Here is an 18,023-nt window from a genome sequence, read left to right as displayed (position 1 = left end):
CTTTTCTCAATAAATGTCCCAGGTTCGGTGACCACAGTGTACGTATGCACAGTGCCTACATTTGTAATGAAAGAGGTTCTGGGGCTCAAGCAATTTTTTTTTTTTTTTTAACGTTCATAACTGAAGCAGCAAGCCCAGAGGTGCCAGGGCTCTGAACTGCCAGGCCCAGAGGTGCCGGGGCTCAGCCCTGGCACACATGAAGCCAGAGATGACCCAAACCTGTAGATAGTGCGGGGGCGGAGGGGGGGCAGAGTGAGGGCAGCAGTGTCAATAGATGTTACTGAGCATGCTCAGTACAAGCCAAGCAGCAACTCTGGGCACATTATGGTTCTGGTTTGGCATTCTGGCTGATTTTATGCAGCTGCAGGAGGAGAACACCAATGCTGGAGACATCCCTGGGTTTGTTTGCCTAATAATCCACCCTCATTTTATACCAGGGCAGCAATTCACTGCAGTGACTCCTTTGGGGCCTGGCTTTTTGTGCAGCCTCTTTTCCTGTACCCACGGTTCTCCCGGCCCAAATAACTCCGCACCGTGTAGGTCAGAGGGTCTAAAGGGAAGCCATTTTTTTAAAACTCTGGCCCTACCGTACAGTAACTCCTCACTTAATGTTGTAGTTCTGTTCCTGAAAAATGCAACTTTAAGCTAAATGATGTTAAGCAAATCCAATTTCCCCATAAGAATTAATGTAAATAGGGGGGTTATGTTCCAGGGAAAAAAATTTTTTTGCCACATACACAGTATAAGTTTTAAACAAACAATTTAATACTGTACAGAGTGATGATGCTTGTGAAGCTTGGTTGAGGGGGTGGAGTCAGAGGGTGGGATATTTCCCAGGGAATGCCTTACTGCTAAATGATGAACTAGCAATTGGCTGAGTCCTCAAGGGTTAACTCGTTTTTAATGTAGCCTCACACTCTAAAAGGCAGCACGAATGGAGGGAGGGGAGACAGCATGGCAGACAGAGACACACACCGTGTGTGTGTGTGTGTGTGTGTGTGTGTGAGAGAGAGAGAGATGCGCATTTCCCTTTTAAGTACGCTGACCGCACTCTTAAGTACACTGCCTTGTTAAGTTAATCAACAAGCTGAGACCGCAGTTGCTGCCAGGAAGCTCCCTCCGTCCTGAGCCCTGTCATGTGTCCCCCTGCTCTACAGAGATGGGGTAAGCGGGGTGCAGGAGCAGGGGGGAGAGGGACACCCTGACATTAGCCCTCCCCTCCCCCCACAGCAAGCAGGAGGCTCCCGTGGGCAGCTCCAAGGCAGAGGGCAGGAGCAGCACATGGCAATGGGGGGAGGGACAGGTGAACTGCCGGCAATGGATAGCCTGCTAGGTGGCTGTCGCACATGGAACTTAGGGGCGCGGGGAGCTGATGGGGGGCTGCCGGTCCACCCTGGTTCCAAGCCCCCACCAGCTCGCTGCAACGGGCTGCTCTTTGCAGTGAACAAAACAGATGGCTGCCAAACGACGTTATAAGGGAGCATTGCACAACTTTACACGAGCATGTTCCCTAAATTGATCAGCAAGGTAACAACGAAACATTAATCGGGACGTCTTTAAGTGAGCAGTTACTGTACAAGAGACTGTATCAAATGCAGTCTGCTCTGGCATGCACAGTCAAATGACAGCAGCCCCTCAATCTGCTATCCAATAAAGCAGGATTGAACTGACCTAGATTTGTATTGCCAGATTTTCAAAGCAGCCGGCGCAACTTGCAAAACTTGCCCCGGTCCCCATTTATATGTGTGAATTTGGACGTTGGGTTCATGGCTCATGGCCTATCCCCTGGCAACTCTTCTGTGAATGCCAACAAAGATCCCACATCTTCCCAATTGTGGTGCTGGTTACAGAGATGTGAACACCCATCCCCAAGGAAACTGAGCTGAGTCCCAAAAAGGATCCCAAAACCTGCCCGACAGAGATGACATTATATCACTGACCTTACATCACTGACCTGGAGAGAAATGGTTGCGGTTTCCTAAAGCTGTTACCAATCCTTAGAGCCGTCTGGTCTCCCCCAAGGTTTAACCCTGGAGCCTGACTATTCACCTGCTGTATTGGATTTTCTCATCTGAAAGCCCCAGCCGAGCCACTGCATTGTTTATTACGTTCCCTGTTCTCAGATTACACTGACGTACTCTCGTAAGATCCTCCACGTCTGGTGAGAAGCCAGTGAGCATGGAGACATCAATGATGGACATTGTGGCATCAACCACACCAAGGAATCTAACAAGGAGAGAGAAAATACCCTTTTGATCAGAATTCATCACTTGAACATTAATTTTGCGATCGCTCCACCAGCTCCTGTTGCTTTATCATAACTTTTTTGGCAATTCCATAGAAAAATTCATAGCCCAAGATTCTCCAGTTACCCCCTGCATCTGTCCATCTATTTATCATCTATTGTTAAAGGGCATTGTTCTCACCTGATGCAGATTTTAATATAGACTGAACGCATTGCTCCTTCCGGCTTCTTAACTAGAAACATTGCAGAAGAGAAAAGAAATTAATATCTCAGTGTAAATTTCATGCCAGAATAACCCTCTTTTGTTTTTTAGCTGCACTAACAGGGCTTAGTAATCAAACAAGTCCTACAGTAGGTGTGAAAAATCCCTCAATAAACCTCCCCTCTCCTCCAGCAATCCATAAATAACTCTTCCCATCCCTGGCACACAAACTAAAAAGCTTCTCCCAGCTGCGTGGCACAAATGAAATATAATCTAGGGTTAGCGGAAAGAGGAGACCGAAACAGAGAGAACCCTTGGGTGTGAACTCCTTGGACAGCTGGGAAACTAAGAACAATGTACTGCTGGCTCCTGTTTCTGTAACAAGAGGTGCCAAAATCCTGGATCCCTCTATCATATGCTGGCCTAATGTGTGGTCATGGCTCCCTCTACTGGCCAGCCCTAGCAACTCTAACGATCAGCTACTCCCAGCTCAAGGAAATTGCTCCTTTAGACCAAGCCGCAGAGGCTTGTGTTTTGGGTGCTGAAGATCCTGCCTTCTGTCCCATGCTGATTTCACCCCCATGCTATCTGGAAATGTGTTCACTGGATGTCTGGGACTCTAACCAGACTCCCTGCCATGGGCTCATCTCTACTTCAGAGGGAGACAATACCCAGAGTAGCTGGCCTGTGTTCCCATCCACATCCGATGCTCCAACTCTGCTGCTAACAAGCACCATGATGAGAGAAGGCAGCATCTGCTCCCTTATCTGGAATGACCCTGCATTAGCTGCAACCCTAGGACATGTGGTAGCTGTAATAATTTAGTGCCTGCCCTATGGGTATAATTTTGTAGGACTTGGGAACTGGGAGAGTTTGAAGGAGCTTCACAAAAATACTTTCCAAAGTTAAGAATGTGATTGCAGAGATGGTGGTTGGTTGGTGTAAACCCGCTGCTGTCCGTGGAGTTAAACTGGTGTAACTGAGCCAAATTTGTCCAGATCTGAGGATTGACAGCAAGCTTCAGAAGAGAAAAGACGGGCGGTTACTTACCACCCCGGGCTTCTTCAACCGATACCCTCAGGTCAAACTTCTTACACTGAGATTCATCCTCCCGGAGCTTTGCATTATAAATTATCATTACAGTTAAGGTGGCTTGTCCAGTTCCTTCTGCCTTCACAGTGAAGTCTTCATTCCATTCGATCTGTAAAGTTGATCCAAGGTTAATTTCCTTTTGTACTTCATTATTATTATTATTATTAATAATTATTATGATGATGATTTAAAGACAGGGCAAATGAAGCTAATGAAGAAAATGAAGCTGGTGAGATTGACAGTCACTCACCCAGAGGGACTAGCGGGACTCTGCAGAGACATTAGCATGAAGGCGAAAAAAGGTTACTTACCAGGCAGTAAGTCTTTGATCTCCAGATGTATTGCTTCTCCAGAGCCAAGCCTAAAGCAACCCATCCCCTCCTACTTCTGGATTCAGCTCAAAACCACACAGTCCAGGTCACTAACCCTGGAACAATTTACCTCAGGATGTGTGAGGCAAACCCCAGCCAGCCCAGGGCTGCTCACTCAGCTGCGGTGACTCACCCATCCAACAGAGCCTGCAGTGACCATCCCTGGTCAGGCCCTGGGACAGATAACCCCCAGGCACAAGTATTTTACTGTCCCCATCAGAGCTGCGAGTTACTCTGCACAACACCCCTAGTCAGCCAGGGGCCTTCCTCTGACCCACGGCCTGTCCCCAGACCCTGATTTCAGCATTGCCCTCGGCCCAGTCCCAACTCTACAGCCAGCTCCAACCACCAGGCCTAGACCCTAGAGCCTGACAGGATGTGGTGGATTCTCCATCACTTGAAGTTTTTCAGTCAAGGCTGGATATCTATCTAAGAGACATCTCACAGCTCAGCTAGAAGTTATGGGCTTGATGCAGAAATTGGTAGGTGAGGTTCTCTGGGCCTGCATCATGCCGAAGGTCAGGCGAGATGATCATAATGGTCCCTTCTGGTCTTAAAAATCTGAGTCAAAAGTGTGGATGCATTTGGAGCTGGTGCCAGGAATCTGAATCCCCCTCCCACTCCCAAAAGGGTTTGGATAGGAGATTCTAGTCAAATCCCCTTTCGCTATGATCAGTGGTCTCTACTAATCACACAGAGAAGCACGATACCTCTGCTATTCTGGCCACCAGAGCGTTGTGATTTAAGATTCTGTACTTTATCATACTAGCATGGTGCCGCAGGAGAATAGAAACCTCCAAATTCAGGTCTTTGTGCTGCAGAATGTCTATCTGGTACTGCGCAAGAGCCTGGAACACCATGATGGTAACCTAGAACACCAGGAGGAAGACAAGAGGGTTACACCTTATTGTCCTATTGCGCTGAACAGCTGACAGCTTCTAAAGAGACTCTTTAATGAACAGAAACCAAAAATACAATGAAAGAAAACACCAGGGTTCCACTGGGTGTCACGCAGGCAAAGGGTTATATAATAATATTACCTGGCTCCTCTGTAGTGTGTTTCATCAGTAGATCTCCAAGCACTTTACAAAACAGTACAATATCTTTATCCCCATTTTACAGTTGGGGAAACGGAGGCACAGGGCAGGGAAGTAGCTTTCCCAGGGTCACCCAGGAAGCCAGTGGCCAAGCCAGGAATAGAACCCATGGTCAATAAATATATCGAGCATGGTCAATGAGCTTCCCATCTCCCCCAGCTATTAACAGGGGCCAATTGTCAGCTGAACAGAGCACAACTAGATAGTGGCTCCTTCTATGTGTATGTAACCCACACACCTCCACAGGGTGTGGTGCTGTGGTACCAAGACCACTTAGCGAGAGATTAATGAGTGTGCTACAGCCTTAGCTAAGGCCCATGTGGCTTTTAGCTCATGTAGGAGAGGCTCATGCATTTAGCTCCAGAGATCCCAAGTTCAATCCCGCCCACCGACGACCGGGGTCTATCGGTATTACAAGTGGGGGCTTGTCAGGGACTCAAACGTGGAACCTCTTGCTAAATGCATGAGCCTCTACTGCATGAGCTAAAAGCCATGTGGCCCTTAACTAAGGCTGTAGAAGACACATTAATCTCTCTCTCTAAGTGGTCTCGGTGCCACTGGAGGGGACAGAACACCACACCCAGGAGGTGTGTGGGTTACACATATAGAGACATCTATGGCACACACAGCACAGCGTTAGGGATAGAGCACACTGCCCGTGACTCCAAAAATACAGACCACTCCCAGCAGAGCTTGTAGCATCCTTTTAGGTAAAGAAAAGACAAGACTCAGTAGCAAGGAATGTAAAGGGGCTTCTCTACTGAGGCTGCTGGACACAGACAGACCCTATAGTTCCTAGTGGCCCCCATATTCCAGGGAAGGGAGCGATATCTGAGGACAATCCATCTTTATTTAGCTGTCACTAGCAGCAGGGCTTTTATCCTCTCCAGTGGCTTGTGTAAGCACAGTTTAAAAAAAATTCCAAAAACCATAACCTTACAGTTCTACTCAGAGATGGATTAAACCCAAATTGATTCATATTAGTCATGATCCACCCTGGCTTTGTCATGTGGACTCAGGCCATTGGTCCTACACGTCTGGCACCCTGTCTCCAGACCAACGGCCAAAAAACAAACAAATGCTAGAATGAGTCCAGATGCCCATGCGCTTCTGCCCATGGGAAGAGAAGGCCCATTGACTCCCCGGGGACAACCTGCAGTATTAAAGTGAAGCATGCTCGCACCCATCACCTTGGCAGGATGGAGCCTCAAGTGAGAAGATTCAGTCATGCTCCTATGCTGGTCTCTGCCTTAGGTTAACAATGGCAAAGACCTGGTAGGTCACGTTGCCCATCTCCCAGGCAATGCAGGATTGTTCTCTACTGGGCATTTTCCAAGGCTTTCTACAATGACTCAAGTGATCGGAATCCCATCTTTTCCGAGGGGAGACCTTCCCACAAAACACAGTCTTGGAAGGATACCCGGTACTATAAGGATCATACTCACTTGGGTAGATCCATATCCCCCTCCGTAGTAGTTCTGCTCTCTCAGCCATCTGACTATGGGACCGGTCAACTCATACTTCTTCATTTTCAGCAAGGCCAGCAAGGCATACGAGGTGCCCTCAATGTTGAAGGTGCGGGCGTTTGGCTCTTCCCAGCGATTTCCCTCTAGGCAGCAGCAAAGAAAGCAAGCTAAAGGACTCTTCCCACAGACATCCACTTATTCTGAGCAGATCTGACTGGACCATACCATTGCCTGACTCCTTCCCCAACTTTCTGCAGGGAGGATTGGTAAGTCAAACCGGTTGTTGCCCGTTTCGGGCTGAGCAGCTACCCAACATTTGGAGTCTTGGAGGATTGTTTCAATTACGATGAGGAATTGATCATAGGCCTCAGGTACATTCTCTGGTGTAAACCTGATTGCTTACGAAAATGCACAGAAAGTCCCGCTTCCCTGAGCATAAGAGAAACCAACAGCAGGCAACCTCCTTGCTGAGAAATCCCCAAGTCCACCTCTGAAGTGAGTTCTAGGCCCAACAAGCAATGTCTCTCTGCTTGTTTCATAATACTTCTCCAGGCTTTCAGCTCGTTTCTGTCTCTAACACACAGGGTGCAAAACCAACATACTAGTCCCTGTGTTTGCAATCAGGGAAACCCCGCAGCCCACATGGCTTAGCTCTTGACCTTGCTGTGCTACATTGTTTTTAGCTGTGTCTACTACAGAAAGAGTCTTGATTGCTCCCATTCCGCTGAGTCTGAAAGAGTGCCTGGCACACCCATTATCTTGAACAAGGGCCTGGTCTACACTTAAAACTTAGGTCATCATAGATGTGTCACTCAGGGCATATGAAAAATCTTCACACACACCCTCTTCTGGAGTGCTAAAGCTATACCAAACTAACCCCTAGTGCAGACACAGTTAAGTCTGATTTAGTTGGGGATTGGTCCTGCTTTGAGCAGGGGGTTGGACTAGATGACCTCCTGAGGTCCCTTCCAAGCCTGATATTCTATGATTCTATGAAGTCAATGGAAAAATGCTTCAGTTGACCTAGCTACCATTGATCATGGTGGTGGAGTTCCTACAGAGATGGAAAACCCCTTCCATCGGTGCAGTCTGAGTCTACAATATGGGGTGATACCGGCATAGCTGCGGCACCGTAGCTGTGCCACTATAGTCCCTGCATTGTAGACATGGCCAAGGTCTGTGACTGTTTTGGGATCAAAGACCCACCTGGCACCTTTCAACATAACATTGTTATATCTAGACAACAGCTTTGTCCTGCCCTGTTTTAACCATCCCAAACAATGGGGCAAACTCCATTTTCCTTGCGGGTAATATTGTTCTATATCCTCTGAAATTCTCCTTTGCTCAGTTGCATCCAGTTACATCCTCTTGACCCACCCTCTTCTCTCTCTTTCTCTTTGGGGTTTACATCCTTTAGATATATATACAGGGCTCTCAGCTTCCTCCTGAGGTCAAGTAATACCATATATCTCTGCCACATCCAGATCTCAGACACATTGGTGTAAATCTGGAGTAACTCCACTCAACCCAGGAGAGTTACTCTGGATTTACACCCAGTCTGATCAATCTAAAATCTGGCCAAAAGGAACAAATCTATGCCTGTTATTCATTCCTCATAAATTAATCCCTCTCCAACCTCCTTTGCTTCTCTTCCCTAAACCCCATCCTGACTTGTCCACATCTTTCCAGTAGTTGATAAGATGCCCTGATTTACCTTTCGAAGCTCTCATGAGCACCGTCTCAGTGTTCAGTTTCCCCACCATCACTAAGGCATAGGACGCAAGAGCCATAGTGTAAGGTCTGGTTAGAGACTGGTACCTTTGGGCTAAGTAGTCAGCTGCTTTGCTGATGCTGCCTTCCAAACTCTAGAAGGTGACAAAGAAAACAAAAGAAAATCAAACTCGTGGGTTAGGCTGAGGTTTCGGGTAGTGTTAATGCCCAGTCAGGGGGTAGGATTGAACCTGGGACCTCTACTTATTGCTAAATGAATGAGCCTCTACTGCATGAACTAAAAGCCCAAAGGCTCTAGAGCAGACTCATTAATCTCTCTCTAAGTGGCCTCAGCGCCACTAGATGGGACAGAACACCACACCCAGGAGGTGTCTGGGTTACATTAAGGCATTACAAATTCATGTGGCTTCCAGCTTTATTTAATATCACAGTGAATTTTGTGCTGGTGAAAGATAGAGGAGGCAGAAAGGCATGGAAGTGAAATATGTGAGGGCAGCGAAAGGGGACATTTCTGGACCACATGCAGAATGTCATCAGGAGTGAGACCAAAGTCTGTGGCAGGGCCGGCCCTAGCCCAAATGGCGCCTCAGAGGGTCTTTGGTATCACCCCCTCTATTTGTTAAATTTTTGAATACCTTATTTTTTATTGCATTTGTCGCCCATTTCACAACTTTGATGCACGATTCGCATGCATGAATTATCCCTGTCATATAAGATGATAAATTTGCATGCTAGGAGCTGTAAATCTGTATTTATTCATGCCATATATAAGCAAATAAAAAAAATAGTTTCCTCTAAGCTTATAGAAACAAAGCTTATACGTCCAGAACATTCTATGAGGTTAGTGAAAAATGAATCCACATACGGAATACTGGAAACATTTTATTTCAAATATTCAATTTTCCTTTTTGTCTCTAACAACAAAAACAAAACCCCGAGCCCAGCATCCTCCCCAAAGCCCAGCACCCCAAGCAGTCGCCTGGATTGCCTGCCCCTAAATCTGGCCCTGGTCTGTGGTATCAGATCGAAGCTGCAAGAGAGGAGGATGAGATGACGTGATGGGCCCGTACAAAGAGGGGATGAAGAGAACCATAGGTGCCGACGCCGTGGGTGCTCTGGGGCTCAAGCACCCATGGAAAAAAATAGGGGGTGCTCAGCACCCACCAGCCACCGTGGTTCCGCCCCGGCTGGCCGCCGATCAGCAAGCGGCTGTTGGGAGGCGCTCGGGGGAGGGGATGGAGAAGAGGGAGCGGCGGGCTGGCGGGGACTTTGAGGCAGGAAGAGGCGGAGCAAGGACGGGGTCTCAGGGGAGTGGGCGGAGTGGGGACAGAGCCTCAGGGCAGAGTGGGGGTGAAGCACCCACTGGGAAAAATAAAAGTCAGCACTTGTGAAGGGAATCTTGTTAGGGAGGCCCTTGAGAGTAATGTTTACAGGCGGAAAACAAGAGGACGACCAAGAAAATAGTGCACAGACAGTGTACAGGAGGACAAAGCGCATATGGAGCAAATGTATGACCGGCAAGCCTGAAGAAGAAAGATGGAGGCAATTCTGGAGGAGGATGTCCTCTGTTTTGCCCCACGAACAGTGCAGTGGCTAAGCAAGCCTCCCCGGGATGAGAGAGGGTAGCGTCGGCCCCATGCCCCACTCAGTCCGTTGTCTCTCTGGCGAGGCTGCCAACCTGGAGCCAGTTGCATTAGAAGAAGCGGAATGAGACCCCAACACAAAACTCGGGGGGGGGGGCACGGGGAGGTGGCTAATGAACACCTCTGAAGTGGTCACCTTGTCAGTCTCTGCCTGTGCTGGTTTGACCAGGGTCCAGGATCTAATAATACCAAGCTCTTATATCACACTTTTCCTCAGCACTTTACAAAGGAGGTCAGTCTTGTTAGCCCCAAATTACAGAAAGAAAAACTGAGGCACAGAGCAGAAAAGGTATTTGCCTGAGGTCCGCCAGCAGGCGTGGGATGAGAACTCAAGTCATCTGAAACCTAGACCAGTGCACTACCCACAAGGCCACGCTGCTTCACCCTGTAGATGATTGCCTCTCTCCTCATGCTGTACGGCTACAGCAGCAGTCGGCTGGCTCCCCCGCACTATAAAAGAGAGGGGGCAGCTGCCAGGCTGTTCTCTACAAGGGCTCCAGGACTCTGGAATTTGTTCCCCAGCTTGGCCTGAAATAGCTCAAATGTGGTGACCTGAGCGTGCTGCAAAAGACACCTCTTTGATAGGGTTCTTGGAGAGGGCTGAGGGTTTGCTTCTCCTCACGATGAGGGGTAGAAAGGAGGTTCTGTTGCTGTCTGGCCAGCTGAGTTCCTGCTGAAATGATCACTTTAACCCTGCGAGGATGTAACTGTGCGGTTAATGACGTGGCAGGGTGCTAGAGCTGGGGTGGGCAAACTTTTTGGCCTGAGAGCCACATCTGGGTATGGAAATTGTATGACGGGCCATGAATGCTCACTAAATTGAGGGGTGGGGTGTGGGATGGGGTGAGGGCTCCAGCTGGGGGTGTTGGCTCTAGGGTGGGCCCAGAAATGAGGAGTTCAGGGTACAGGAGGAGGCGCCAGGCTAGAGCAGGGGGTTGGGGTATGGGGTGGGGGGAGGGCTCTGGAGTGGGGCTGGGGATGAGGGGTTTGGGGTGAAGGAGGATGCTCTGGGCTGGGACCAAGGGGTTCAGAAGGCATGAGGTGGATTAGGGCTGGGTTGGGGTGCAGGCTCTGAGCAGTGCTAACCTGAAGCCGCTCCTGGAAGCAGCGGCATGTCCCTTCTCCAGCTCCTATGCAAAGGTGCGGCCAGGCGGTTCTGCATGCTGCCCCATTTGCAGGCGCGGCTCCTGGAAGCAGCGGCATGTCCCCTCTTTGGCTCCTACGTGGAGGAACATCGCCAGCCAGGCAGCTCTGCTTGCTGCCCCATCCAAAGGCACTGCCCCACAGCTCCCATTGGCCACAGTTCCTAGCCAATGGGAGCTGCGGGGGTGGGACTTGAAGCTGGGGCAGCATGCAGAGCCCCCTAGCTGCCCTTATGCATAGGAACCAGAGGGGACACACACCACTGCTTCCAAGAGCCATGTGGAGCAGCCCCTGACCCCACTCCCCAGCAGAAGCTCGAGGGCCAGATTAAAAGGTTTTATGGGCTGGATGCAGCCTACAGGCCGTAGGTTGCCCACCCCTGTGCTAGAGCATTGCATAAGCATCTTTTTAAAGTTATTTTAAATCTAAATAAGTAAATCAATGTCCTGTAACTAATCCCCTGACCTATCCAGTTTCCCTTAATATTCCTGCATGCTTAGATTGCAAACTCTCTGGCGCAGAGACTGTCTTCTGGTTCTATGTTTGTACAGCACCTGGCACAACGGGATCCCTGGTCCCAGACTGCAGCTCCATGGGGCTACCTCAATATAAATAATGATTATAATAATAACGGAAACTTAAACCCGCCCAGCTTGTAATTCTGAAAGCCTTGTATTCTGATATTCTCTTCTTTTGTAGATGGAGAGGCCGTTAAACCATAGCATGAAGCTAAACCCAAATAAGGACTCATTGCTTCTTTCCAATGTATGAAGATGGTCTCTATGTTATTTTAAATAGTTTTTGTTTGCCTGGTTTTCTTATATGATAAATATCCAAGCCCAGCATCTCTTGTTTTCCTGGAAGACTCTTGCAAGATCCTCGGAGGACTCTGAAGGCTGCGTCCCAGTGGCATTCGAGACCTGAGCTCCTCAACGGGTGTGCGAGGAAGAGAAGACTATCTGGCAACACCACTAACTCTTTCCCCAGCAAATTCCACGTGCCATTGTAGTAGTAGGATTTTATGTTTGTATTTTGTATGATTTAGAATGAAGGATAAAGAATAATGAGACAATAATGTAGCATGTATTAAATGTATTGATGTATGATTTTACCATATCCTGTCAGCCACCCTTTTTGAATAGCAGAAAGGAATGATCTGATACGCCATTGGTAGAGATGCATCAGCCAGAATTTTTTTTGTGTCTGGACTGATTTTAAGGCAGTAACAGACCTTTGAGGGTCACCAATTTGTTGTAGGTTTAGCATTTTAAAATAAGTAAAAGAATGCCATGATTGTTTTCTTTTGCATTGCAACTTGATGTTCCTGTTAAAAATTTTCTGTGTAAAATAATTCTGTTTTGTGTGTGAATGAGGAATGTGTGTGTTAAGAACAGATAAGTGTGCAGGCCATTGCTGAACCAGATGGTCTAGGGAGGAACTGGAAACTGACACAAGGGTGCCAGGAGGCTGCAACACGCCCCTAGTGAAATGTCAGAGGAGAGCAGAATGACGGCTCTAAAGATGAGACAGGCACCAATGAATGGGGACAAGATAGCTGTGATCAAAACCAGCATGGGACAACTCCCTGAGGAACTTGATGAAAGAATGAGAAGGACAATTTAAGAAAACAAGCACTCGTCAAACAACAATTGATTACAGCATGACGGTGCAAAACTCATTGGTCCCAATGAAGAAAAATCACTATATAAACAGGATTCTAGGTTGAAGTGAGCTGTAGCTCACGAAAGCTTATGCTCAAATAAATTGGTTAGTCTCTAAGGTGCCACAAGTACTCCTTTTCTTTTTGCGAATACAGACTAATACGGCTGCTACTCTGAAACCTATATAAACAGGGTGCCACGAAACTTTGGGTTCATCCTGCAAAGACTTCCCCGGAGCATTGGGTCGCGACCGACAGAACCCGGCTCCTATCTACCCATGATCAACCTAGCTGGCCTCTAGGTTGATCCGGACTGTGGACTAGTAACTATAACATCGACTGGTGGGACAGTGTGTGTGTGTGTGTGTGGTGTGATTGAATGCATATGCTAATTGTTGTATCTTCAATAAATGCGGCATATTGCCTTTTCCCCTGAAAAAGATCCCGTGTGCTTCTTATAACACCACGGGGTGTGGTTCATAGGGGATGGAAAGATGGGAAAACCTGGGTATGAACATAGAAGTGCATATACGGTGCAGAGACACTCACATTGACTTGATCCTTGCAGATGTCCTTGGCCTCTTCCAATGCAACCAGCACGAAAGCTGTTAAAGAGACATCAGGCTCAGCACCCTTGTACCCTCCCTAAAGGGGAGCAAAGGACAGGTTTGGGATAAGAAAGTCCCCCGAGTACCATGAAAAGAAAGAATTAATCCCAGGCCCTCAGCATACGAAATTATAGCAGAACACATGCTTCCTAGAAAGCTACCCAAGAATGGACTCTCAGTCACGGCCAGACCTATCGCTGAACCTCCCTTTGGCTAATGAACACCTGTCGTGCAATGGGCCAGGTTCCGATGGCAGCTACGCCTTTGTCAGTGTGGAGGAACTCCATCCAAGTCAATAGAGATGCTTCGTATTAAACCAGCGTGAGAGAATTTAGCTCACCAGGCCAGTGCTCAGGTCCCGCCACTAGCTCCCAGGCAGCTTCCTGTGCAGTTAATGGGTCAAGCCCCAGCGACATCAAAGACCAAACTTTGGTCTGTGAATCACCAAGACAGCTGCGCTCCTCTGGGGCAATGCAAATCACTAAACCCCGGACTAAGTGCATGAGAGGCAAGGACAAGGCATTCTCAGTTGAGGGGGCTGGCTGGGGAACCAATGCCCAGGGGAGATCAGGCCAGGCCAGAGCCTAAGCATCTTTAGTAAATGCTGCAAAACTATCCCCTTTGGAGATGTCTTTCCACCATGAGAACACCCACATCACTAACCTCACCCCCTCCTATCTAATAAACCCTGACAGGGACACCCCTAAACCCAGACATGGACACCCCTTAGACACGAACACCCCCTTCTACCCTAAACCCTAACACAGAGACCCCTAACACTGAGACCACTTAAACACAGACACTGACATCCCTGAACCCCAGGGGTGCTGGAATAATTTTTATAGTGGTGGTGCTGAGAGCCATTGTAACCCTGTGTATAATGGAAACCACTTCAAGCCAGGGGGTGTTGCAGCACCCCACGCACCTCTAGTTCCAGTACCTCTGCTAAACCCTGACACCCCTTTCAACCCCTAAACCCTAACACTGAGACCCCTAAACCACACCCTGACACCCCTAAAACTTGACACTGATGCCCCCCTAAATCCTGACACCCCCTTCTACACGTTAAACCCTGACACTGAAACCCCCAAACCTCTACACTGACAACCCCTTCTACCCTAAACCCTAACACTGACACCGCCAAAAGCCTGACACTGACACCCCTTTTACCTAATAAACCTTAGCACTGATATGCCCTAAACCCTGGCACCCATAAATCCCAACCCTGACATCCCTAGCTCCAATAATGACCCCCCGCTTCCACTCCTAAACCCCGAACAATAACAAAACCAAAAATGATATACCCCCAGGAGAATGTTTACCCCCAAAAAGGGAGAAGTGCCAAAGACTACATGAAGTCCACTAAGGACTAAATAGATACAATCTGGCCCATTGGGCCTAAATCTCCATTCACTGCTGCCCAGGTAACTGCACTGGGTTGTTCCACTGATGGGAGGGAGAGAGAGAGAGATCAATCTGTGTGAGCACAGACTTTGAGATGCAGCCCAGTAAAATCTCCCTTTGAATTATGAACCAACAAGTTGCTGTGATGATTGAGGTGGGTAGTGATTGGTGTATAAAAGTCAAAGGAAACACGTACAACCATCTCTCCGTGGATTACTGGGGCATCTTCTTGGAAGATGCCATCCAGTTTCTGCTTTGCCAGGATCAGCCATTTCACCGCCCCGCAGATAACTTGGTTTTCAATGGGCACCAGTTTCTTAGCCATGGCAAAGACCTTTGCCACGTACGCCGTCAGCCTGAGGGCAGAATCAATCACATCACGGTCACTCCTGCCTTCCCAGAATTGCCCTCAGTGTGGAAGCTGGACCGTCTGCACTCAGGTATGAGCTGAGACGTTTCACAACAGTAAATGGAGGGAGGTTCATGTGGGTCAGTTTATGGTAACCTGAGTGAGCATGGAGCCCGGGAAAATGTCACCGCTTGTCTGGGAAAGCGCATCCAGACACTGCTCCCTATTACGGCTGGCTCTGCTTGAGACGTGCCGAGCTCTTGCTGCCTGCAGTGGTATGACCAGGATGGTGGCGTTGGGGGCTCGCTGGAGACAGCTGGCCACTGGGAACTGGACTGGAGCGTCATCAAACTCAACTTCACACAAGCCAGTGAACAGCCGCCAAGATGGTAATGGTTATTCTGAGCCAGCTACAAACTAGCCAGCTAAAAGTGAAAGGACCTGGAGTTCATTACTAAGGCTGCGAGTCTGTCACGGAGGTCGCGGAAGTCACGGATTCCCATGACTTTCCATGAATTCCACAGGTGCAGTGGCTGGTGTGGCTAGTCGCGGGGACCACCTGAGCATCAGTCCCGGGTGCGTCCCTGGGGACCGCCTGAGCAGCAGCAGTCCGAGCGGCCACTCTGGGGGCAGTCTGAGCAGCGGCTGTTGGAGAGCAGTCCCCAGGGGCCTTGGAACAGTGGGCAGTCGGATGTAGTCAGCCCCCGCCGCCGGAGCAGAAGCCAGCTGTCAGCCCCGGGGATCCCCCAAAGCAACGGTTTCCCAGGGACCCCCAGAGCAGCAGCACCCCGGGGACCTCCAGAGCAGCAGCGTCCTAGGAGCAGCTAAGAATTAGGGGTGTGACACCCTGATGGGGTATTTTTAGTAAAAGTCATAGACAGGTCACGGGCCGTGAATTTTTGTTTATTGCCTGTGGCCTGTCCATGACTTTTACTAAAAATACCCCTGACTAAATCTTCGCCTTATTCATCACCAATCCCTCAGGCCATCTGCTTGCCCACACTGAACTGTCACTGAAATCACTGGGGGCCAAATTAACAAGGCATTTAGGCACCTAAAGATGCAAATAGGCACCCAGCAGGATTTATGGAAGTGCCTAAGTGAGTTAGGCACTGAACTCTGATTGACTTTCAAAGGGAATTAAGCCCCTACTCTGCTTAGGTGCCGATCTCATCTTTGGGAGTCTTTCCATTGCCATCTGTGGGAGTTGGATTGGGTACTTTTTTCCCGTTGTGTGTGTTAACCTTTGCCCTCTGGTTTTGGGCTGGAGACTGACTTGCTCTGGCTCACATATTGCATGTGTAGGGTCAGGCTAACGCTGATCAAGAAGGTGCATTAGAAAACCCACTGTCCTCACCAAGTGCTTGCCGGCCGGTCTTTGAAAGCGGCGTATGAGAAGTCGGGTTTTTTGTAAACCATCTGCTGCGTGTAACCTGAAACAGGGAGAGTACGAAGGAGCTGTGCAATGTCTGGCGAGCTTCTAATGAGGACTTTACATGCGTAAGGCAAACGAAGTCAGAACTGTGACCCCTGCTGCTGCGTCCGAGTTGTGTGGCTCCCCCTTTTTCTGCAGGCGTCTCTCACACAGCACAGCAACTCAAGGGAAGCAAAGGCAGAAAGATGTCTGGTGGGGAAGCCAATTGGCATGGGCACTGCCCCATTCCTCACCAGCATGAATCCTCCCTCCACGGTGGGAGTGGGGGTCAAGTGATTAGAGTGTATGGGGACCTGGGAGGCAGGATGCCTGGGTTCTGTACCAGGCTCCGGGAGGGGAGGGTGGGTTAGTGTTTGGAGCAAAGTGCTGTGAGTCAGGACTCCTGGGTTCAGTTCTCAGTTCTGTCACTCACTGCGTGATGTGATGTTGTGCAAGTCACTGTCTGCCTCAGTTTCCCCATATTGTAAAAGCTTAATGGATGGGATGTTTGTAGTTCAGACTCCACGCCTAATTTAGGCAGCCCACAAGGGGGCCCGCGGTGCAGTGACAGGGACACCTGTTCCTTCAGGAGCTAGGCTGAAACCTACCAAGTTCTCTCAATGGTCATGAGATTCTCTATCCTTCCTCACTACCAAGTGCCAACCTGAAACAGATTTGAACTGTGGGTGAATGGCCTCCGCCCCACAACCATCCCATTCCCCGCACAACAGCATAGGCCAGCAATGAAAACAAATAGGCAGCAGATTTAAAACAAATAAAAGGAAGTATTTCTTCACACAACGCACGGTCAACCAGTGGAACTCCTTGCCAGAGGATGTTGTGAAGGCCAAGACCATAACAGGGTTAAAAAAAGAACTAGATAAATTCATGGAGGGTAGGTCCATCAATGGCTACTAGACAGGATGTGCAGGAATGGTGTCCCTAGCCTCTGTTTGCCAGAAGTTGGGAATGAGCAACAGAGGATGGATCTCTTGATGGTTACATGTTCTGTTCCTTCCCTCAGGGGCACCTGGCACTGGCCACTGCTGGAAGACAGGATACTGGGCTAGATGACCTTTTGTCGGACCCAGTAGGACCATTCTTATGTTCTTATGTTAATGAACAGGAGCCCAAATGCCCAGCAGGACTGAAAACGGGGTTGGGCGTTTGTCTGCATAGGAAGGTTTATTCAGAGTTATCATGACTAATGCCAATGTACATTGGGGGAGGGATATTAAACCTCATGCTTCAGGTCTTAAACCAACCTCTAAAGGGAGTAGGAGACCTAATGTGGGAGGCAGATTCTCTCTCTATTTTAGGGGCTTATCTGGCCCCCATTCCCATAGTACAGGGGTGCCTCACATTCTTCAATGTAACTACCAGGGGGACTGGAACAGCGGGGGCCGGGGGGACATGACCCCTCCCACCCCTCCCACTTTTTCATGCCTTATGTGTGAGTGACGGGGGCAGGGCAGAGAGGAGTGAGTGGCAGAATGGGGGCCGGAAGAGGTGGAGCAAGTTCAAGGCTTTGGGGGGAAGAAGCCTAGTGGGGCGGTGCCTTGGGGAGGAGTGTGGGTGGGCCTACAGGGGGAGGGGCA

At 49.1% G+C, this 18,023-nt stretch overlaps 1 protein-coding gene across 1 annotated transcript in view; it reads right to left on the bottom strand.

Moving 5' to 3' along the window:
- LOC141975424 (complement C3-like) overlaps positions 1-18,023 on the bottom strand; it is an 87,402-nt gene that overhangs the window by 8,386 nt on the left and 60,993 nt on the right. The window contains 9 exon segments of the mRNA XM_074935791.1: positions 2,139-2,226; positions 2,427-2,478; positions 3,498-3,648; positions 4,621-4,779; positions 6,453-6,616; positions 8,188-8,338; positions 13,200-13,295; positions 14,859-15,018; positions 16,369-16,444. Coding sequence (XP_074791892.1) covers positions 2,139-2,226; positions 2,427-2,478; positions 3,498-3,648; positions 4,621-4,779; positions 6,453-6,616; positions 8,188-8,338; positions 13,200-13,295; positions 14,859-15,018; positions 16,369-16,444 — 1,097 coding nt within the window.

The sequence above is a fragment of the Natator depressus genome, chromosome 20 (assembly GCF_965152275.1).
Source record: "Natator depressus isolate rNatDep1 chromosome 20, rNatDep2.hap1, whole genome shotgun sequence".
NCBI lineage: Eukaryota > Metazoa > Chordata > Testudines > Cheloniidae > Natator > Natator depressus.
This window is presented reverse-complemented; position numbering and strand designations above follow the sequence as displayed.